At 46.9% G+C, this 24318-nt stretch overlaps 1 protein-coding gene across 5 annotated transcripts in view; it reads left to right on the forward strand.

Annotated features, from left to right (window-relative positions):
- The window catches only part of SH3D21 (SH3 domain containing 21), a 208521-nt gene that overhangs the window by 115572 nt on the left and 68631 nt on the right, over positions 1–24318 (forward strand). For all 5 annotated transcript variants that reach the window (XM_069622626.1, XM_069622629.1, XM_069622628.1 and 2 more), the window contains exons 4-7: positions 5514–5617; positions 21988–22078; positions 22773–22855; positions 23912–23951. In XM_069622626.1, coding sequence (XP_069478727.1) covers positions 5514–5617; positions 21988–22078; positions 22773–22855; positions 23912–23951 — 318 coding nt within the window. The remainder of the gene's footprint in view (positions 1–5513; positions 5618–21987; positions 22079–22772; positions 22856–23911; positions 23952–24318) is intronic.

A 24318-nucleotide genomic window follows, 5' to 3' on the forward strand; every position in this document is an offset into this window, starting at 1 on the left:
TGCTGCAGTCGCAAGTCCTGAACGGATTACATCTGGAGCTGAAGGTTTGACACACAAGGAAAGAATGGACAAATTGTCTAGATATAAAAAAAAAAAAATCAGCAGAGCTTGTGACTTGGTGAAACCATATTAGATATTTAACAACAAGAGGTTACAAAATGAATTCATGGGTCCGGAAGGCAAAATGGAAGGTAGCAGAGCGGAAACACCCAAGTGTTTGCTAAATTGGAAAGGAACCATGACACTGTGTAAAAGAATCAGGCTCTCTGGTTTCTCAATCTCTAGTGTCTGGTTGAAATCCAAGAGTGCAAAATCCACAGTGCAGCGGTGCCGTGATTTGTGAAGCTACTGCCTCACAATGGAGTGGGATCAAACACAGGCCAGATGCCAATGAGTTTTCTTAACACTCCTCTGCTAGGGCATTAGGCCACCTGCTCCCTGGCCTTGTGTCTCAGTGAGGGCTTGGTCGTTCATCTGTGGCAGGTGGCACGGTGGAATGGGCTGTGAACTCTGGCCTGCATCCATAGGCGACAAGAACCAACCCTAGACTATAGATGTCTAGGGTTGTCTAGGGTTGTCATGCCCCTCTCCTTTAGCCCAAGAGCCACCTTCTCCTATGCACCTCAAAGCAGCCCTCATTAATGCACGCTCTATAGCTGCTCATGCCACAGAGATACTTGACTACATTATTGAGCAAAAACTCAACCTACTTATAGTGACCGAAACCTGGCTCCATCAAGCCTCCGGACCTGCACTTTCTATTGCCACCCCGTCGGATTATACCGTCCTTAGGACGGACAGAATGAAGTCAGTAGGTGGGGAAGTAGCTATTATTGCTAAAACCCATCTCAAAATAAGAGCCTGTCCTATAGAGAACACAGACGGGTACGAAGTCCTGTTAGCCAAACTAGCTACGAACCACAAGAATACTATAAACATAATAACTATTTACAGAGCGCCTAATACTAAATCTCTGCCGGAATTAGACATACCCTTACTACTAACACCACTCATTAAATCTAACACAAAATGTATAGTCCAAGGGGATTTGAACCTTGGATTTAATGACATTCAGGACCATAAAGCAGAAGCACTACACAGTGCACTCAAATCCATGGCATTCACACAACTTGTGAACGCCCCCACCCATACAAAAGGGAGAATACTAGATTGGATATTACCACTCAATACCACAGTATCCATAGATTCCATTAACATAGTACCCTGGTCAGACCATCACAGTATAAACTTCTCCATCCTGTGCAATGAACCAGACCTACCTAAAACTATCATAGCAGAATCTTACGTAACTAGAAATATCCGTAAACTCTCAGCAGAAAGTCTCAACCCATTGTTAGCTAGCACTCTCAATGACGAAAGGATCATTAATGAAAAGCCCTGTACCCTGGCCGACACATACCATAAATGTCTCACCAACACATTAAATACTCTAGCACCTTGTGTCAACAAAACCAAACGTAAGGACAAAAAATCCTCCTTCTGGTTTAATGAGGAACTAGTTTCTCTTAGACGGACTAAACGATCACTTGAACACCGACTAAACAAAACTCACACCCCAGAAGCCTTAGAAGCATTCAGCACCGCTAACAAAATGTATAAATCAGTTTTCATTGCTCATAAAGCAGGTGCCCTTAATACCAGAATCAGAAATGCCTCCTCTGACACAAAAGAGCTATTCACCATAATCAAGGAGTTGGAGAGTCCTATCCCCATCATTAACCCGATCCAACCAAGTAAAGAATGGGGTACCACCATTCAAGATGCTCTTGCCACTAAAATTAAACTATTACAAAACAAAATGATCTCCAAAAGAAATCTCCTTTCCGATAAACACCCCACATCTAACCAAATCACCAAGCAAATAGGAGACACCACTCCCTCCTTCAATTTTACCCCAGTCTCCCAAGATGTAGTACATAGTACTAAAACTAAACTCAAAGCATCAAACTGTAAAGGAGACAATTTCCCATCACATATAGTCAAACTATGCGCCCCGACCCTCACTCCCATAATCACCAACTTTGTGAATGCCTCCTTCCACTCTAATCTGGTCCCAGTTAGCATCAAAGCGGCATGGGTCACCCCATTACTAAAAAAAAAACACATTAGATCCACTAGCCCCCACTAATTATAGGCCCATTACGACTGTCCCCTTCTTACTCAAAATCATTGACAAAATAGCATACAACCAAATACAAACCCACCTTGAACAAAATAATCTACTAGGAACTCGACAATCTGGCTTCAGGCCCAACCACAGCACGGAGACGGCCCTCCTGGACCTGAAAATCCAATTAGGCACCAGCAGAGACACAGGCAAACTAGCCACTCTATTGCTGTTGGACCTATCAGCAGCTTTCGACCTGGTAGACCATGACAAACTATGTGACACCCTAAAAAAAAGGCTTTAACTTTTCAAATAAAGCCATAACGCCATACTCTGGATCAAATCCTTCTTAACGGACCGAACATCCAGAGTTGCCATGGGAAACTATGCAGCTGACCCTATAGCAGTTCATATTGGAGTCCCCCAGGGATCCTGTCTCTCCCCCACCCTCTACAATGCATCTACTAAATTCCTATTCTCAGCCCATGACGACATGGGTGTCATCTACACAAACTTTGCAGATGACACCCAGATCCTTATCCCCATTACAGGTGACTACACCCAAGACACCTATATCATCAATAAAGTATACGCCATAATACAAAATTGGATGGCCCTAAACAGCCTTTGCCTTAACGACGAGAAAACGGAGGTTCTCATTGCGGGCTCTCAAAAAAGAATAAGCACCCTCCACCCGTACTACTCACATATCAACATTGACGGCACACAGATCCCAGTACTCAAACAGGTCAAAACTCTCAGGGTATATATAGATGCCAACCTCACTATGCACAAACAAATATCAGCCCTCTCCTCCTCTACAGCATACACAGCTAAACTTATTGCTCTTAGCCGCCAATTTCTTACTCCCACAAACTGCATTACTTTGGCTAGAGCGCTGATTCTAACGAAACTGGACTATTGCAACATCCTTTTTTTAGGAACATCTAACATTAAAAAGTTACAATTACTACAGAACAAAGCCCTTAGAGTGGCTCTAGGTATAAAAACATCCGAACATATATCCAACATCGGGAGAGAATATCACTGGCTACCGATCGAGGCCAGAATCATTTTCAAAACACTTAGTATCGTCCATAAATGCATCTCAAACAAAGCAGCCAGCTACCTCAACAATACCATCAAGAAAAAAATCCCCTGTAGGACACTTAGATCCAATGAACAGGCTCTCTTGGAAGTACCACAATACAAATACAGTAGAGCAGGTGGTAGTACCTTCAAAGTCCTGGCCCCGACTCATTGGAATGGACTACCACCTAGCATCAAAAATGAGGACACCCTACTAGGATTTAAAAAAGCGTTGAAAACTTGGTTATTCAATAAATATTAACCAACTACCCTATTTCACCTTAACACCAGAACACCCAGGCCTATCTCGCTGTTTTCAGAACTGAAATACTAATTGTTGATCACGTGCCTCATGCCTTTGCCCAGTGGTCGCATAGACCTGGAACTAGGGCCCTATAGAACTGCGAATTCACTGCTTTGACAGATTGCAACATTGTATAAGATTTGTGATAATATGACTGTAACTTTAGCACTGTGCAATCATTGTGAAAATTGCTTACAATTTCGCCGTGAGACCCTCGGGTCTGGGCGAGTAATAAATGTAATAAATAAATAAAAATAATAAATAGAAAATAGATGGGGTTCCTTCTGTGGCGCTCCCAAGATTTTGGTTCTCTAGCTCTCCAACTCCAAGTGCCTGTCATAATTGCTGTCCCGGTTCAAGCCTTGGACCGAGTGGTCTCTTCCTTAATGGCTCTTCCTCTTTCTTGAGCTGTTTTGTCAGACAATCCTTAAGGATCTGTCATTTGCTCATTCCTCCACCCACCTTACTAACTCATCCCGTAAATGTAGGGTATGTAGTTGCCTCATGCGTCTTCTCTTTAGCTCTCAATTTGCCCTGTTCCTCCTCACCTCTCCTCTCTACTCATCCCTGCTCAAGGATGAATTTGTCAGGGTGATCTGGTTCCTGCTTCTTCACTACACCTTCCTAGCTTATCCTCATCACCACCTCCATAGCGTCCCTTACTCATCTCCTCCATGACTTCTCTCATTACCTTCCCCTACACTCCACACATCCTTTCCTTCATAGTCTCCCTCGTCACCGCCTTCGCTCCTCTTGCCACCTCTTGCTTATTTATCCTTGCCTCCTCCTCCTGAGGCACCTCTATGCACAGGCCACCTTCTTTCCTCATCCTCATCGGTCGCACTCTCTCCCCGGCCTGGTTCTCTCCCACCAAGCTTCATGGGTCTTCCTCTTCCCAGACTACAGGGTGTCCTCTCCCCAGCCTCCACAGCCTTCCGTTCCCCGGCCCCCAAAGCCTTCCTCTCTCCATCCACCTGTGTCTCTCACACTGTATTCTATACAGCAATCTAAATTCAGATTTGATAAGCAGAAGCTAAAAGCAGCTAATGTGTATCCAGCATTAACCAGTAACCAGAATCTACCACTGGGGAACAAGGAGCTAGTACCCAGCTTTCTGCAAGTCTTATTTCCACAAAAAGATGCAAACATATAATTATGTCCATTATTGATGAGCATTTAGGCTTCTAATGTTGTATAGATATGTCCAAGTGTTTATTTGTAGATTGTTCAAGACTCAGAGTGAAATTCACATCAGTGAGTTTGTTCACCATCCGTTGGTCAGGAGAAGCAAAAGTAGCTCCTGGTAGCTATTGGTGTCAAGCTAACCAGGCTCCTCTAGGCTATAAGCAGGAGCTAAATAGCTCCCCACTCCTCTCAATTTCGAACCCTGCATATATCCTCCTGACCTCAGTCTCATGAGTCTACCTGTCTGCGATCCCCTGATTCCACATCTCCTAGTCTCCTGAAAAGGGGTCAAGTCCTAAAAATTAAAGTGGAGGGACTCATCAGCAAAAGCAGTGGGATGTGACGCTGCCAGAAATGTGCATATCAAGGTGAAATAGACACAATTCATTAAATTGGCTTTGCATAACCACCCAAATTGCACAGGATGAATGGCATTTGCCTTTGATAAAATCAACACACACACAAAACCAAGAGAGGATATTTTCTTCTAATAGTGATTTTGAAAACGTTAAAAGGTGTGCATGTTTAAACTCCAAGAACCAATACCAATGTTTTCCCTGGAACTTGCAGTACCGAGATGGGATATTTCACCTTTAGTATTTTCCATCAGATTATATTCTGCAGTTGTGAAGTGTCTGATCTGCAAACCTAACGGCTGTGGTTCGGTCTCTGAGGTTCACTTAAATTCAAAGAGGACATTAATTGTGTCTCATTTTAACCTCTTCCAGTCCTCCTATTTGCCTCATGTATTGTTTTGGTTGCTGTTTGTTTTTGTAACTGACACATGTGTTTTTCACCCAATGACAGCAAAGTCTCCTCAGAGATGGTGCAAGGTGGAATTCTCGTACATGCCGGAGAATCAGGACGAGCTGGAGCTGACGGCTGGAGAAACTGTAGAAATCATTCAAGAGGTAGGATGGAGATCACAGAGCTTGGACTGGGCTGCTAGCAGGTTGGTGTTAGATTGTCGTAGCTGGATTATACACGTAAAATGCATCATGCCTAAGGGACTTAATGAAGACATTGGGCCTCATTACAAGTATGGTGGTGTGTGGAAAAAGTGGCAGTAAAAATGACCACAAATTTTCCCTCACCGCCATACTATGCGTATGGCCCTGGAGTGGGGGATTTACCACCAGCATCACACTAGAGGTTAATCCTCCCAGTTTCTGCCGAAAATCAGCAACATCAGCGGGGTTACCGCAGCAGTAATTCCACCAGACCAGGTGTCAGTAGCGGTAATTCAGTTTGGTGGTATCTGGGTGAATTTACTGCCCACAAACCATCAAACTCATAATGAGGCCCATAGTCTTTATTGAAAGTGTAACCTCACACTTGGTGGGACAAGATCAGATCCAGCCAAGTTGGTTCGATGTCTTCCAAATGCATAGGAAGTGGACCCGTTGGGATGAGTTCAGAAAGCCATAAGGTTTTCCGATTTGAATAATTGGAATTTCCTTTCCTCCTTTGGAATGCCCACTCGCCTGTGCTGTATTCCAGTGCTTGTTGGTTGTACTGCAATGGAAACGGCACAGCAAACTGCAGTGAAATCATAAGGGGGTTTGGAATTGAATTCCCAGAAAATTGGTTTACAATCATTGTTCCCTTTTGGGCTCTGTCTCATGTTTTAGGAGTTTAAATAAAACCTACAGTTTTCTGGGCTTGTTGTTTTATATTTATTAAGGAATTCTGTCCTCTGTGTGCAGTCTTAAAGCAAATATCCAGTTATCACATAAATAATTATTTATATATACAGGTAAGAACAATTCTCTTTTGATCACAAAAGAACGTAAAATAGATAAGAAATTAGATTTGATGGGAAGCAGTGAGCTTTAAGTGGCATTCTGACCAGGTTGTGTAGGGGAGTAAATGGGATAGTCAGGGGGCACAATACATGGGTGGACATACATAGATTAAGGACATCTAACATTGGATATATTTAAGTGCAGGTAGGAGGTATGCCCAGCTGTGCTCAGGACGTGACCATGATGGGTGAAGTGCTAGAGTGGGGGCAGTAAAAAGTGAGGGACAGAGGCAGGGTAGAGGCGAGGACATTTTTGTAGCTAGAAGGCATGATGAGAGGTAGGCTAAAAGGGTAACTTGGAGACGAGGATGTTAGGAAAGATTAAGTAATTGTAGGTAATTTTCCTTCTATGTGGCAACCCCTAAACTTTTTGCTGTTGTTTTTCACCTTGTTCTCAACTTTGCCAGAGAAGTGCAGCCTTCTGCCGCACTCCTCTGGGCTTTCACTCCTTTCTTACGGGGAAACTGGCATGCCCTTAAGACAGTCAGTACCGGGGAACGCTGTTTCCCGTAGTTTCTTTTATCATGTTGCGGCTTTCGTGCAACATGACACAAGAGGGCACTGTAAGCTAAGTTACAGCTCTCTTGGGTCTCTAGCCTTCTACAGGCCCTAGATACTCGTTTAGGATTGTATCTGATCGGTGCAAGAGATTCAGGGACGGGAATGGTGGCAGCGATCGTTTCTTGTGTTTTGAGCTCCTTTTGGCGTTCTAAGCGCGTTTCTCGCGCTTAACCCAAAATGGTGGCCTGGCTCCCAAAATGGCCAGACCACGAGGCTCCTTTGTCCTGTCCGCTGACCGTCTTGCTCCCTTCACCTTCCCCAGGTCGAGCCGACCCGGGGCCTTCCTTATTTGGGCATGTACTTTCCCACGAAACACGGATGCTTTCGCGGGCTTCTACATGTCTTGTGTGTGCCTCCAGGATGTGGGCTGGGATGTCTGGTCCCAATACACATCCTGGGTGCCAGAGAGTCTAGGGTGGTGTGAATGCCTGGGACCACCGTGGTCCGTGATTGGTCCACGAATGGTGTGAGTGTTGATGAGCGGATCTCCCATTGGGTCCCCTCTGTTTTGGCGCGAAGGGAACCGTGGATAAGAGGGGGCTGGAAACACCAATACCATGTCGATCTCCTGAGTTCTCACGAACGAAGGAATACAGGAGCCAAGTATCCTGCAACCAAGAGGCTGGACCGAGGAATCGCTGGTGACCAGCTGAAGGACTTCTCCTCTGCACTGCTGTCGCCTTGTGAAACCCTTTTCACCTTTGATCGAACCAGAAGGCCTGTACTGGTACTTCGACCCTTGGAATAGCGGGAACAGCTATTCTCGGCATCTTCACCATCTCCTGCCAGTAAGCCTTCGGAAGTGTCTCTGGGCCATCCAGCTGACTGACCAGCTTACACGGGAGTCTTGCTCTGTAACCGCCGCCAGGTTGTGTAGTATTTCGAGTCCTTGTCACTCTCACACGCTTCGTACACTTGGCGTTCCCAGTTCTGAAGTGAGTAGTGTACATTTGGCTCAGATAGACACGGCCGCTCCGTTGCCCTGCTGTGGTAACAAACTGTGTGTTTTTTTTTCGATTGGGACGTCTTTTTACTCAACACGACGACGAGGCGTTCCCTGCTCTTCTGAACCTGCCAGCTGCTGAAACTTACGCGGAGAAGCCTGGGTCTGCTTGCATCAGGGACCGGTGAGTAGCATAGCTAGGATCTGGTCGCCCTCCTGCAGGAGCCCATTGCTTTTCCCCGCTGTGTCAAACAGCACCCTTGTCCGTACTCGCACTCTGCTTCTGCCCACTGTGGAGGCTGCGCTTGAGTCGCGGAACTTGTTCTTCTTCTTTTGTGCACTAAACTGAACTGCCTGACTTCCTTCGAAGAGACTCCCCTTTTGCCCGTTGGCACCAGCGCTTGCAGGTACTTTTGAGCACAAGGCTCAACTCTTCGCAGGGCTCGGACTTCCATCTAGTTAGGTGCCTCTGAAGGCGAACTGGGTCTAAGCATTATTGCGCACTGCCTGTTTTCCCTCCCTTTTAGGTGGACTACACATTTCGTGCATATAACACTTGAGACTTGTTGTATTTGTATATATATTGTGTTGATATGGTATGTGTTGGTTTACTATCGTTATATTGTGATTTTCTCGCTACGGTCATTGTTTTAAAGGCCTTGAAATAAATGTGTATATATTTTTAATATAACAACTGTTTGGAGTAGTTTGTAAGTGATCTTGCTTTGTGTGCTCATTGCAGGCTTTCAGTCACCCTCACCCCTCTTGAGACCTAGTCTTGACCGCCACGATCGCTACCTTGATTGGTCTGGCTCGTCCAGAGGTTACCCTGTTCCAAGTAATTAGGTTGGCCTTCTGAACTTCTGCGCCACCAGGACAGAGTTCAGAAATCCGTCTTAACAAATTGGTGTACAGCGGTGGGATACGACTGAAGGTATCCAGTGTTGCGCACGAACTAAGGCATTTCAGGTTATTCCAACCAGGACACATAGTGAATTGTTGTAGTATAACTTTAAAAAAGGCCATAGTCCTATCTAACAGTATGGAAACAAATACCTTGTTAACTTTAAATGCTTCCAAATCAGAAACATTGAAAAAGATGTGTGCGGAGAGAGGTGTTTCCTCTCAAGGCACGAAATTGGAAATGATCCAAAGAATCGTGGCGTGGCAAGAAGCGCAGCTTGACGCTATAACTTCTGAGGACAGTGCGGAAGGTGGTGGGGCTGCTCTCACTGGTAGAACCGACGGTTCTGCCGCTGCACTGATCCATTGCGACCACGAGGACAGGGAGGACGAGATGTCTAATGTTTCCTCTGCCAGTGCTGATGGGGAGGCTATGCTTGAATTCAAGAAGCAAGAGCTGCGGTTTAGGCAGCAGGAGCTTGAATTCAGCATAGCCAAACTAAAAATCGAACAGGCAGAAAAACAAAAGACAGGGATCACCAGTTGGAACTGGCCAAGCTTCAGGTTGCAAATGGGTCCAAGGGTCCTGGACATGGGTCTGGGGCCTCCTCTCATCCACGATTTCCGAAAGATCTGCTCAGTGTGTATGAAGAAAGGAATGACATTATGGACTGGCTGAATGCGTTTGAGTATGCATGCGAAGTTCAACAAGTTGACAATGCTGATAAGATTGCATGGTTACTCAGCAGACTGCCCCATTCTGGCTGTAGTGCCATTATGGAAATGTCGAAGGCTGAACGAGCTGATTTCGCAATGTTAAAGCAAACGCTCATTTTAAAGTTTGGGAAGACTCCGGCCCAATATTTGAAACGTTTCAGAGAGTATAAGAAAAAGGAAGGTGGTACTTGGGTATCTTATGTCACTGAATCCTTGAAAAACTTGACTGGCTTGGTCGAAGGTTATAAGGTTTCTACCTTCGAAGGCATGATAAATCTTGTCATGCTGGAACACATTTTTGCATCTTCTTCCCCGCAGCTTAAGCAGCATTTGGCCGATTCGAAGGAGATAGATCCTAAGAAGCTGGCCATTGCAGCCGACTTATGGGTGTCACATCGAGTGTCCCATAAGGACAAAACTCATCCTGGTAAGCAGGAGGAAGGGAAAAAGTCCAAAGATAAGGAGGGTGGAGAATCTGATAAATCTTCTTCTCATAAGGGCCACAAAAAGAAAAATAAGGGTAAGACACAAGAGAACTCACAGGGTAGTGGAGGTCAGCCTCCGAAACAGAACTCTGGTTACAATAAGCCTCCCTATGTAAACAGACCCAATGGATCTTGTTTTTCTTGTGGAGCAACTGATCACGTGAAGGGGGATCCCCGGTGTAAGGTTAGACCTTTGGGGGTCCACTCCGCTAATCTGGCCTTCTCCTCCTACGAGGAAGAAGAGATTACAGGAGCATCCTTCTCCTCAGACTCATTTCCCAGCGGGATAGAGGCTGAGGTAGTTTTAGTGTCCCTGGGTTCCTGGGAGCCTAAAGTCGCAGAGGCTTATGCTAGGATTCCGGATAATACCAAGCACTACTTTAAAGACAGTGTGCTGATCAATGGAGTAGATACTCCAGCTCTTAGGGATAGTGGGTGCAGTCGCACTGTAGTGGATTCTACCTTGGTAGACTCAGAGGAAGTTGCCAGAGCTACTCTGATGCCCACTAAGTTGGCTGACGGCCCACTCCGTATGTTCCCAGTAATACCTGTAAATCTTACTTTAAATGGTACAGCAGTCAGGATTCCAGTGAGCATTCAGAGAAACGTCCCGGGAAAGGTCTTGTTAGGTAATGATCTCAGAGCTTTAGGGCTCGTAGGAGACACTGCCGAAAGACCCTACACACGGTCTCAAGCACGGGCAGCATTGGCCAAGACCAATACGCCGCCCCAGCCGAAGGGGAAACCCAAGGCGAAAGGAGTCGACAAGTCAAGACGAGGGAAAGAGAATATTCCCCCGAGCTCGCCTACCACTGCGGTGGAGGAAGTTGGTCAATCGCCCGGGCCTGACGAGGAGGTGGCGATGCCTGAAGTATTTGACCCCAACGATCATCCTGAACTAAAAGACTTGTTAGTTGAAGGAGGTCCTGATAGGGACGAATTCAGTAAAGGCCAACGTGAGTGCCCATCTCTGGAAGGCCTAAGGAGACAGGCCTGCTCCCAGCTTGAGGGTGAACCTCCTGGGACGCATAGGATTTATTGGGAAGGTGGACTCCTGTATAGTGAGCCCACAGAGTCTACAGAAGGAGACCATAGGAGGTTGGTGGTTCCCCTTGCTGTTAGGCCCTTCCTCCTGCAGTTGGCGCATGAAGTGCCCCTTGCTGGTCACCTTGGTATGAAGAGGACCAAGCAAAGGTTATCCATTCACTTCTACTGGCCCAAGATGGGGGTGCAAGTAGAAAGTCACTGCAGGAGTTGCGCCTCCTGCCAGTTGTCTGGTAAGGTTGGCGCGACAATCCAAGCTCCGTTGGTACCGCTCCCAGTTGTGGGGGTACCATTTGAAAGGGTAGGGATCGACATCGTTGGTCCCCTTGACTCGCAAACATCCTCGGGCAATAGGTTTATCCTGGTGCTGGTCGACCATGCAACCAGATATCCTGAGGCCATCCCCTTGAAGACTGTAACTGCCAAGTCAGTTGCAAAAGCTTTACTTGGCATATTTATTAGGGTTGGCTTCCCTAAAGAAGTTGTGTCAGATCGTGGCAGCAACTTTATGTCGAAGTAAATGCAGGCTATGTGGAAAGAATGTGGGGTCACCTACAAGTTCTCTTCTGCATACCACCCCCAGACCAATGGTCTGGTGGAACGTTTCAACAGAACGTTAAAGAGCATGATTGGGGCTCTGGAGGAACCTCAGAGAAGAAAATGGAATCTTCTTTTACCATGCTTACTGTTTGCCTACCGAGAGGTACCACAGGAGGGTGTTGGCTTCAGCCCCTTCGAACTTCTGTTCGGTCATCCCGTACGGGGACCCTTAGCCATCGTCAAAGAGGGATGGGAGATGCCCACTCCCCCTGTTACTACCAACGTAGTTGATTATGTGCTAGGGCTCAGAAAATGGATGGTACTTCTGATGGGCTTGGCTAGTGATAAATTGAAGGCAGGACAAGCGCTGGTGAAACATTGGTACGACCAGAAAGCTTCCCTCATCAACTTTACACCTGGTCAGCAAGTCCTGATCATGAATCCCATAAGGCCTCGAGCTTTACAGGACAAATGGTCAGGCCCTTACACAGTGGTGGAGCCCCTGGGTGAGGTTAACTATTTAGTGGACCTTGGAAGGCCTGGACAGGCTCCAAAAGTGTTTCACGTGAATAGGCTGAAGGCTTTCGTCCCAAGAGTCAAAATCGCAGCACTGCTACTGGCTTCAGATGTTGAGGAAGAGGAGTCGGAACCTCTCACCGACCTGTTCCAAAGCGGTCCTTCAGATAGCTCTGTTGAGGGTGTCCGAGTGGCCCCTCACCTGACTTCTGATCAGCAGGCTGAGGTGAAAAGTTTGCTTAGGCAGTTTTCCCCCCTGTTTTCACAGTCGCCTGGTTTGACACCTTGGTGCAAACATAACATTGACACAGGAGACAGTGTACCTACCAAAAGTAGGGGATACAGGATGTCAGATAAAGTACGGTCTTATATCAAGACCGAGGTCAACAAGATGTTAGACCTTGGGGTGATTGAACCCTCTAGTAGTCCTTGGTCCAGCCCTGTGGTTTTGGTTCCAAAGGCAGGCACTTCTGAATTGAGGTTCTGCGTGGATTACAGGTCTCTGAATGCTGTCACCAAGACAGATGCACACCCCTTGCCTCGAACAGATGAGCTGGTGGATACTTTGGGTGCCTCCAAGTACCTCACCACGTTTGACCTCACTGCTGGCTATTGGCAAATAGCTTTAGCAGAACATGCTAAGGAGAAGACAGCATTTTCTACTCCAGACGGCCTTTACCAATTCCGGGTAATGCCGTTCGGGTTGAAGAATGCACCTGCCACTTTCCAGAGGCTTGTGAATCATGTGTTGAATGGGTTGGACGAATTCTGTCTTGCATATCTGGACGATATAGCAGTTTTCAGTGCCACCTGGGAAGACCATGTGAAACACCTCGGGATTGTGCTCCAGGCTCTTCAGAAAGCACACCTGACCATAAAGGCTAGTAAATGCCAGATTGGACAAGGCTCAGTGGTTTACCTTGGACATGAAGTAGGTGGAGGGAGGAGACAGCCTCTTCCCAGTAAAGTACTAGCAGTACAAGACTGGCCTACCCCCACTACACAAACCCAAGTGAGAGCCTTCTTAGGACTCACGGGGTATTACCGCAATTGTGTGGCAGACTATGGCACCATAGCTGCCCCTCTGACTGTCGTCACAACTCAGAAGAAACCCAAGAAGGTAACTTGGACCGACGAGTGTGAGAAGGCCTTCAATGGCTTAAAAGACTCCTTGTGCCAGGCCCCTGTCCTCAGGGCCCCTGATTATCAAAGACCTTTTATCGTGCAGACGGACGCCTCTGACACTGGGATAGGAGCTGTACTATCACAAGTAGATGAGAAGGGTAAGGAACACCCTATTGGTTTTATTAGCCGCCAGCTTAAGGACAGAGAGCTCAGATGGTCCACGGTAGAGAAAGAATGTTTCTCTGTTGTGTGGGCCCTAAGGAATCTGAGGCCCTACCTCTATGGGACCCACTTCACTGTGCAAACTGACCATAAGCCCTTAAAGTGGCTAATGAACATGAAGGGGGAGAATCCAAAGTTGCTTAGGTGGTCCATAAGTCTACAAGGCTTCGACTTCACTATTGAGCATAGGCCAGGTGTCCAACATAGCAATGCTGATGGGTTGTCCAGAATGTTTAACCGACCTGAACAAGAGACTCATCCAGGGGTGGATTAGTTCCCCCTGTCCATAGTCTGGGAGGGGCGAGTGTTAGGAAAGATTTCGTAATTGTAGGTAATTTTCCTTCCATGTGGCAACCCCTAAACTTTTTGCTGTTGTTTTTCACCTTGTTCTCGACTTTGCCAGAGAAGTGCAGCCTTCTGCCGCACTCCTCTGGGCTTTCGCTCCTTTCTTACGGGGAAACTGACATGCCCTTAAGACAGTCAGTACCGGGGAACGCTGTTTCCCGTAGTTTCTTTTATCATGTTGCGGCTTTCGTGCAACATGACACAAGAGGGCACTGTAAGCTAAGTTACAGCTCTCTTGGGTCTCTAGCCTTCTACAGGCCCTAGATACTCATTTAGGATTGTATCTGATCGGTGCAAGAGATTCAGGGACGGGAATGGTGGCAGCGATCGTTTCTTGTGTTTTGAGCTCCTTTTGGCGTTCTAAGCGCGTTTCTCGCGCTTAACCCAAAATGGTGGCCTGGCTCCCAAAATGGCCAGACCACGAGGCTCCTTTGTCCTGTCCGCTGACCGTCTTGCTCCATTCACCTTCCCCAGGTCGAGCCGACCCGGGGCCTTCCTTATTTGGGCATGTACTTTCCCGCGAAACACGGATGCTTTTGCGGGCTTCTACATGTCTTGTGTGTGCCTCCAGGATGTGGGCTGGGATGTCTGGTCCCAATACACATCCTGGGTGCCAGAGAGTCTAGGGTGGTGTGAATGCCTGGGACCACCGTGGTCCGTGATTGGTCCACGAATGGTGTGAGTGTTGATGAGCGGATCTCCCATTGGGTCCCCTCCGTTTTGGCGCGAAGGGAACCGTGGATAAGAGGGGGCTGGAAACACCACTACCATGTCGATCTCCTGAGTTCTCACGAACGAAGGAATACAGGAGCCAAGTATCCTACAACCAAGAGGCTGGACCGAGGAATCGCTGGTGACCCGCTGAAGGACTTCTCCTCTGCACTGCTGTTGCCTTGTGAAACCCTTTTCACCTTTGATCGAACCAGAAGGCCTGTACTGGTACTTCGACCCTTGGAATAGCGGGAATAGCTATTCTCAGCATCTTCACCATCTCCTGCCAGTAAGCCTTTGGAAGCGTCTCTGGGCCATCCAGCTGACTGACCAGCTTACACGGGAGTCTTGCTCTGTAACCGCCGCCAGGGTGTGTAGTATTTCGAGTCCTTGTCACTCTCACACGCTTCGTACACTTGGCGTTCCCAGGTCTGAAGTGAGTAGTGTACATTTGGCTCAGATACACACGGCCGCTCCGTTGCCCTGCTGTGGTAACAAACTGTGTGTTTTTTTTTTTCGATTGGGACGTCTTTTTACTCAACACGACGACGAGGCGTTCCCTGCTCTTCTGAACCTGCCAGCTGCTGAAACTGACGCGGAGAAGCCTGGGTCTGCTTGCATCGGGGACCGGTGAGTAGCATAGCTAGGATCTGGTCGCCCTCCTGCAGGAGCCCATTGCTTTTCCTCGCTGTGTCAAACAGCACCCTTGTCCGTACTCGCGCTCTACTTCTGCACACTGTGGAGGCTGGGCTTGAGTCGCGGAACTTGTTCTTCTTCTTTTGTGCACTAAACTGAACTGCCTGACTTCCTTCGAAGAGACTCCCCTTTTGCCCGTTGGCACCAGCGCGTGCAGGTACTTTTGAGCACAAGGCTCCACCCTTCGCAGGGCTCGGACTTCCATCTAGTTAGGTGCCTCTGAAGGCGAACTGGGTCTAAGCATTATTGCGCACTGCCTGTTTTCCCTCCCTTTTAGGTGGACTACACATTTCGTGCATATAACGCTTGAGACTTGTTGTATTTGTATATATATTGTGTTGATATGGTATGTGTTGGTTTACTATCATTATATTGTGATTTTCTCGCTACGGTCATTGTTTTAAAGGCCTTGAAATAAATGTGTATATATTTTTAATATAACAACTGTTTGGAGTAGTTTGTAAGTGATCTTGCTTTGTGTGCTCATTGCAGGCTTTCAGTCACCCTCACCCCTCTTGAGACCTAGTCTTGACCGCCGCGATCGCTACCTTGATTGGTCTGGCTCGTCCAGAGGTTACCCTGTTCCAAGTAATTAGGTTGGCCTTCTGAACTTCTGCGCCACCAGGACAGAGTTCAGAAATCCGTCTTAACAGAGGAGGCTTTCAGTTTGGTTTTGAACAAATCGGTGCAGACTGTTTCTCGGATGTTGGATCTCTTGGGGGAAGAGAATTCCATGCAAGTGGAGCAAGAAGAGAGAAAGAGCGGAAGAGAGAGGAAGCACAGGGAGGACGAGGAGCCACAAGGGTAGTCAAGGAGGCAGAGATAAGTAATCTCAAGATTAGTGTGTCTTTGGGAACCATGGAATACTCTTGTGGGGTATTAGGAAATCAGGTGCTTTTCCGTAAAAGCTGATGACTCTTCATGGGGGTGGAGTTTAGGCTGACTCACACTCACTTGGCATCTACTCAGCCACAGTTTGTCTGGGATAGTAATGGTTTATGGCAGGACAAGCTGCCATAACATCTTACCCTGGGTATGAGGACCCTTCTATGTACAAAGTGACCACCCTTCTGGCAGTGAGTTACAGACATGTCCCCCACCTAGAACTGTGCCCATCTAGCCAATGCGCCCCTCTTGCCAGTCTCCTTAAGAGGATGGGGCATTGTGTTTTGGGAGTGTTTCCATTCATTATGTTTTTTGCTGAGACAGTGCTGCTGATTTCCTCGGCAGATGTAGGTGAGATCAAAGTTAGGGCAGAAATGTGGGCCCTGCCACTCTGGAGACAGCTTAAAAACTGTACACCCAGCAACACTGCAGACACACACTTCCTGTTAGGAGCAAAACAATGAACTTTAATCTCTAACCCACTTTTTAAATTAACATTGCACTTGATTTTTGAGGACAATGATTCTCAAAATACTATCTTACTTTGGGTACTTTACTTTCTCTTGGGTGTTGCTAGAGCCCAGCGCAGACAGTTTCCTGGCACCTGACCTGGCATAGTCTGCTGATGAATTTAGGATCTCTCTCTCTCTCTCTCTTCTCTCTCTCTCTCTCTCTCTCTCTCTCTCTCTCTCTCTCTCTCTCTCTCTCTCTCTCTCTCTCTCTCTCTCTCTCTCTCTCTCTCTCTCTCTCTCTCTCTCTCTCTCTCTCTCTCTCTCTCTCTCTCTCTCTCTCTCTCTCTCTCTCTCTCTCTCTCTCTCTCTCTCTCTCCCCCTCTCCCCCTCTCCCTCACCTAAGTAAAGAATACATTTAGATGGCAATTAGTCATCCACAAAGGCCTGACTGCTAAAAGGTCCATCAGCAAAGGCTGGCTAAACAAGGGTGTCTTTGCCCTGCAGTTTAGCTCAAGATGTCGTCGCCCTCACTAACCGGCACATCCTCATTCTTTATTTGGACTGCAGACTCATTTTTCGTTTGTCTTCCTCCGCTAGCAGTTTGGGGCCTCTTCAACCCTGCCCTTGTGCGTCTAAGTCGCAGCTCTTCTGCCAGATCATCAAAACTCTGGCCTTGTGCAAAAAATATGAGCAAATGAAATTAGCACCAATTTTGCTGCTTAGATAATACGAAATGGAGCAAACGACTTAGGCCCCAATTGATATTATCTAAAAATGTTTCCACCTGGTCATACTGTGTTTGTTGTGTAACCTACCACTGCGCCTAATTTTGCTTCATGGCCGGGGGCTTGCTGGGGGCAGTGCAAGCAATGAGGGATGAACCGTCGGAGAAGTGGCAGTCTTTCTGAATGCTGGCACTGCAGTGAAGCAGCGCGGGGCAAGGTTGTGCAGAATGCCAAAAAAGCGCTAACACAGTCAGCGTTTTGTTTGATTCAATGTTTGCTACATAATACAAAATAAATGCGTTTAGTACATTTCGCTTCATTTTACGCAGCAAACATAGTAGATGAAACAGGCTGCTTCAGGTTTGCCCTGGTGAAAGTATTTTTAGATAATACAGATTGGGGCGAAACCTATTTGCTCCGTTCCCCTATTATCTAAGTAGCAAAACTGCCACTAAATCTACCTGCTCCATGTTTTGCACAAGCATTAATAATCTGGCTCGAGGTGGGCCACACTACCACACATAGTCCAAAACACAGTGGTTTCGTTTTGCACTAGTGCAAACGTTTTCAGATAATATAGATTGAGACCAAACCGGTTTGCTCCATTTTGTATTATCCAAGCTTATGCTCAATAATCTGACTGTTAATGCTGCTAATGAACATTCACGGATCAGCAGCTGTGGGGGTTTGTGCCGTAGTAAAAGGCACACACGCATTGGATAGGAATAATAGGTCGGCCCCTCAAATTCCAGGGGGTTGTATGGCACAAGCAACCACATTTCTGGCAGAAATCATGCCATTTGCTAACAGCCTCGAGTACGCCTCCTGCTTACTGCGGCGTCGGAAAGTGCAGCAGAAATTCAGCACTCAACATATTGAGAATCGAGTGCAATACTCAATTGTGCATATGTTCTGACAAAGTGCTGCTTTGCAAGCCAGCTTCATGGCGCTGTGCTGGCGGTACTGTGCACCGTGCGAATGTAGCTTCCAGATCATCAAAGCTTTGCACTTGTGCAAAAAAGTGGAGCAATCGCATTTAGCGCCAATGTTGCTGTTTAGATAATACAGAATGGAGCAAACAGGTTTAGCTACAATCAATATTTTCAGAAAATGGTTTCACCAGGGCAGAATGGAAGCAGGTTGTTTTAATAACAACTAGGTTTACTGCATAACATGAAACGAAATGAGGTAAACACCTTTTTATTTTGCTACGCACCAGGTGCAAAATAAATCGGATTCATTTTTTGGCCTCATGCAGTTTGCTAGATAATGTGGTTTGCTCCATTTTGTATTATGTGGGGCAAATCCCAGCGATCAGACCAAGAAAATACAACCCGCTAGGGAAAAAGGCTAGGTGTACCCTTATTTGAGAAAGACAAGAGTTTTATTTTGTATACAAAATGAAAAAGCGACAGTGTATTAAAAGTCCACTGCCGAGGAGCTCTCTGATGTATTTCATGCAAACGTCCATTTATAAACACAAAACCCACCACCCGTGACGCAATCGATATACAGCGTTAATCCCCCACCCTCGCTGCCTGCCGCCTATATACATGCTAATAATGACATAGGACCCATTTTCCAATTGGTTCCACTATCTTCTCGCTCCTCTTCACCACACGCAGGTAATGTCTTCGTCCATCATGAAATGCTGAAAAGCAATTGGTTAACATCAGCTGGCACCACCCTACCTTCGATCCTATACATGTGACATGTGACTGATTATCAACGTGAACTCAGTGGGTAACTTCGAGGTCAGCCTGATCCTTTTCAAACAAAGCAACCCTTTTTTCATCCCAGACACTTTGGCGTCCCCAACATGCCCTCCCCACTGTATGGGCATCATTCTTAGCTGTCCCTGGCACAAAACATAGATCATGTCGTGCTCCGCTTTCCCCTTTATCAGGGCCCCTCCCCAAGGGTAAACCGAGTGTCCCACTAATCAGTCCAGTTCACAAAGGATTTTGAGCCCATTTCCCTGCACATCTGGTAGTTCAAATAGAGTGACCATCCTTCTGGGGGGTTGGGGAGGTGAGGGGCGCTCTTCTTCGGTTGCACGCATTCCTGCCTAATTAGTTCAAAGGCCTCACTGAGGTGGTGGCATATGCGTGTACCCTTGTGGCGCTTGGGAATCAGGATGCAATGGTGAGGGGGAGGATAAGGCCTTGTTATGTGTTTCTGTGAAAACACAGCCTGCGAGGATTCAGGCCTACTTGTAGATCCTGTGTTAGTTCATGTTATGACTGTTGTGTATATATGTATACTACAAACTTTCCCCTGTATGATTTCCCACTCCCACCAATTATCCCCACCCAAAGCACCGCCTCCTCTCCCTGCACCGTCCTGTGCGTATTTCCATATGTTAATATATTTTTCACAATCTAAATCGTTTAGGAAGGGTGGTGGTCTGGACATGCATCCCAACAATTATCTTAGAATTTGCTCACTTTTTTGCACTGGTGCAAATGTTAGATAATCTGGCCCCTGTTGTAGAGAGCACGTTCACAGGGCAACTCAAAATAAGGTACAGCTTGAAGCGCCACTTACTCAACTCCCATCTAACCCGGCTTCTCAGAGTCCCCCCCCCCACGGCCACCTTTTAATGCAAAGAGGTAACTGCAGCAAGGAAGAAAGTCTGGGGGACAACATGGCGGCTGTATATGGAGATGGTTCCCAGAAGAGCCCTTCACTGGTTTAAGAGGGGGAGGGGGCAGGTCAGGAGACGTGCTGGTAGAGGAGCCACGGGACACTCTACCCAGTTGGGAATTTACAGACTGAAGCCGACCACGAGTTGGGAGTTCCCTAGGGGCATCGAGCCATTCCACGAGTAGAACCTTGCGCCCGCAGGCATTTCCAATGCCTTTGAGCGCGCATTGAGGGATGGTGTCCCTGTGGTGCCTTGTGACCGCGCAGTGCACCAATGCTCACTTGCTTACTGTGTCTGTCTGATGGCTGGACTTTTTTAGTTTGGGCTATTAGGTGGCTTGCGTCACCTATAAGCAAAACTATTGCATTAGAGTACAGCTAAGGAGAAATGACATATGATGAGGGACACAAAGCGTGTATTTGTTGTTTGGTTATTTGCCCACCCATGGACTGTCCATAACCATTCTAATCCCTATGGCCATTCCCATTCGCTTCCTGTCCTGCACCACCCAAAACGCATCCTCCTGTGATATTTTGAGCTAGCCTTTTAAAGCCTTGCCATCAAACTTTGTGCTCGAAGTCCCCGTTGGGGTTTTTCAAAGCAGACTTCTGAGAGTTCATGACTTAATTGGAGCTGTAAACACGGTACTAGTAAAATAGAAATGTCTTAACCAGGTCTCCCTCTAGCCCCTCGATTTATAAGCACTATGCATGTCCTTCACTGAAGCCCTGTGAAAAACAAGCATTGGCAAAGCCACCAATTTTGGCTTGTGTATAAGTATTAGGCATTTGTCAGGGACTGCCATTACATGCCCAGGTACCCGCACCATTTTCTCACCTGCTACCATCAATGGCCAGTTAATACCACTACGGCAGTGCCTGGCAAGTGCCTTTCCCATGCCTACACAAAAGCTCAAACTGTTGGCATTGCCAATGCGTGTCTGCCTTTGTAACCTGCAGCGGCACGGTCTGCAACCAGGCTTGGACGGTGAGAAGGCAGCCTGTTGGTGTTATTTAAAACACCAAAGCTATCTAACTAGCACCTGCATATTGCCCTTGTTGGTCATAAATACGTCTACATCTTTTAGCCTGGCTGCAGTTATGTGTTTCATGGATATTTCAGGGCTGGGGTTTAAGCAGGGAGTTCTACAACGTTCAGCTCGTCCGATGTGGACTCATATTCATGTATCCACCCCCCCCCCCCCAAGTCGTTATTGTAGGTCTAATGTTAACACATGGTTGCTGTGATGGTCACGGGTTAACAGCCATGTTTTATTAATAAAGACTAAACTTCTAACACAATGGTCCCGAGTCCAAAGAGGGTTAGGGTTGGGGTTCAGTTTGAGGTTAGTGCTAAGCTAGATACTCCTTTTAAAGAAAAGGAGTGTCTGGGTGCACCAAAGGCATGACACAAGTGCGCCACAGCTCTCAGATGCAGCAGGCAGCCCTTTCATGCAAGGAGCCACACAGTTAAAAACCACAGGCTCCTTCAGTGAAAGGTTTGCCTGCTACGTGATGTATCTACACTTAGAAACAGTAGGAGAGCTGCACACTCCTGTACAGAGTACAGAGTCATCAGGCAGCACGTGTAGCTGAAGCTACGGTTACACTGGCTGTCTGCAGGTGTCAGTACTTCGGTTTAAAAAATAAGAAAGTGCAGCGCTTCATTTACACAGGCTGCCTGAGGTGTCGGCGTGGCTGGGGCGAGTTGGGGGTGGGCCCCGGAAGGGCCCCGGCTCGGGAGCCGTTTCTGAACGCTGCCGGGACTTGTACCCAGCCCACTTCAAGCCCTGCTTTCAGAGCTGCTTCCGTGAGTACCATTGTGACCGGTAACATTAGCACCTTTTGTTTAAAAGACAGTGCAGGGGCGAGCCATAAAATGTCACTATTGTTAGAATGCTGTGACATGGACTTTGGGTGTTCTATATTATCCAATAACATCTCTGCTTTTTCCATCTTAGATTGAAGATGGCTGGTGGCTGGGCAAGAAAGGTGGGCGGGTTGGAGCGTTCCCGTCTAACTTTGTGCAAGAATGCACATCACCACCCACAGGTAAGAACAAAAATACTGCAAAATATACCCTCGTGCGGGGGACTTAATGGCCCGTGTCTCCTTACTTGGCCAGGAAGATAGCACTGCCAGATAACTGCTGGAACTGGGGTGAATACCTGGGCATATGATGTCAGTGACAGAACATGCCTACCTAATACCTATGCTCCAGCTGAAACAGTTGACTTTGCCAATCATTGTTTCTAACAGGACTTCAGTGCAAGGAACAGATGCAAGGAGACATATATTGCTTATAAATCAAGACACTGAAGGGATATTTTGCTCAGGCATGGTTGTTACACCATGAGCTGGTGTACAGCTGCAAATGTAGCCCACATTGAAAAGTATATAGATTGTGTGCACTCAGGCAGTGAGTTGTGTGCCACGGAAAGGTGTGAGCTAGTTCAACAGGAGGGAGCTTGCAGAGAGGCAGGGACCAAAGGTGCATGGAGATACCTGTGGAAAAAGAATAGGTTTCATAGTCATGAAAAAAAGCAATTTCAAAAACCCAACCAGAGCCCTTTCAATGCTCCGGACGTAAATGATACCCCACCCTGCGTTCGCAGTGTAAGCAGGCAATGATTGGTAGTCTGGACCCAGCGCTTAGCACCCTTTGAGCACCAGTGCATGCACTGCACTGCACCAGACCTGAGGCTCGCAGGCCTTCTTAAAGCCTCTGCTGTTTTTTCTTATACAGGCATGGTCCTCGAGGTTGCCAAGAACAACAAACTACGCCAGCGGCTGAACGAGAACACCTTTCTCCCCAATGGCCAGGACAAGGTAAGCCCTAGCATGGTATAGCATTTAAAGGGTTAATTTGGGATTCCCTATATAGCACATGACACGTACCACGCCCCAACCCTATGCATCTTCTATGTTATGGATCAGAATTAGCTTCCGGTGTTTCGATAAACAGTCATTTAAAAAAAATCTATATTTTAAAACTACTCTTGACACTACTGCTGCCATTTTTAAGGTGCGCCAGAGCCGTGCCCCACCAGTACCACGACCAACTCCCTTCTCATCTCTCCCTCAACCAAAGTCACTCCAACACTCCGCACCCCCCAGCATCCAGCAGGCCGATATTGGGTGCCCACGCTCTTTCCCATCTTCCTAAGGGATGTTGTCCCTTTTCTATTTTCTATGGCGGTGGCCATCTTTTTTTTTCATGGGAGATTGGGCTTGTTCAGTATGTGCAGAGCCCATCTCCAATGAATTTAAAAAATCAATCAAACAATGTTCACATCCTGGACAGAGCCCTGGGTGCGAAATAGCAGTCGTCCCTGTTCTGGGGGGTGTATTGGGCCGGTAATGGCCCTGATCCCTTGCAGAGGCCCCATCCTCGCTCTGGACTGCCTAGATTTGGGCTGCCGGGCCTTTCCTGTCCAGGTACGCCCCCTGAAGTGGGGTTGATAGCTATATTATTTAGAGAGATTTAGTCAACTGTTAGTAAAAAAGAACAAATGGGAAAGCCTAAAATAATTGCTCTAAAAACACATCAGATCCTATTTAGGAAAATAGTTTGCAGGATGTAAGTTGGGATATAGGAAGGAATTGTTTGATACAGTGAATTATGCAGCAATTGATTGCAGAGGTGGAATTTTTCAATTATTAAAATCATAGATCACACAGCAGTTACAGTGATTAAAATATAAATCCATCCAATAATTCTTTTCATTTGGCAATTAAGGGATAGTGAAAAACACTAAAGTATTGAAAAAGTGCGTATTAAGAAATTAGGTTTATTATTGCATAGCAGATGGCTTCGTAATGATTGGGGACGGTGTTGCTCTGTAATTTTCCATTACTAATACATGGTGTCACCTCTCTCCACAGTCAACCAACAAGACACCAGGCCAGAAGAACAACAATAAAGGTACGTTTTGGGCAGTGACGAGGAGTATTGGATAGAGTAAGAGCCTTCAAGAATGTATGGTGTAGGAGGAGGGCATGATAAGGGTGACTATGTGGGCAAAGGGTATTGAACAATTGAAGGGATGGAAATTTGGCATTGAAAGGGTAATGGGTGGCACAAGGGCATTGAAGAATTTAAGGTGGGGAAAAGGGGTATGTAAGAGGTAATTGTGTGGTGAAAAGGGCCTTGAACACTTGAAGGAATACCCTGTTGCCCTTTGACCCCCTGATAGCACTTTTTCTGCCTCTTCCCCAACCTTTCTATGCTCTGCCTACCCTCCTCTCTCTGCAGTATCTCTCGGTTTTGTTTGACAGCGCTCTTTTGCTTT

This window comes from Ambystoma mexicanum, chromosome 11 (assembly GCF_040938575.1).
Source record: "Ambystoma mexicanum isolate Mex_15411 chromosome 11, UKY_AmexF1_1, whole genome shotgun sequence".
In the NCBI taxonomy this organism is placed as follows: domain Eukaryota; kingdom Metazoa; phylum Chordata; class Amphibia; order Caudata; family Ambystomatidae; genus Ambystoma; species Ambystoma mexicanum.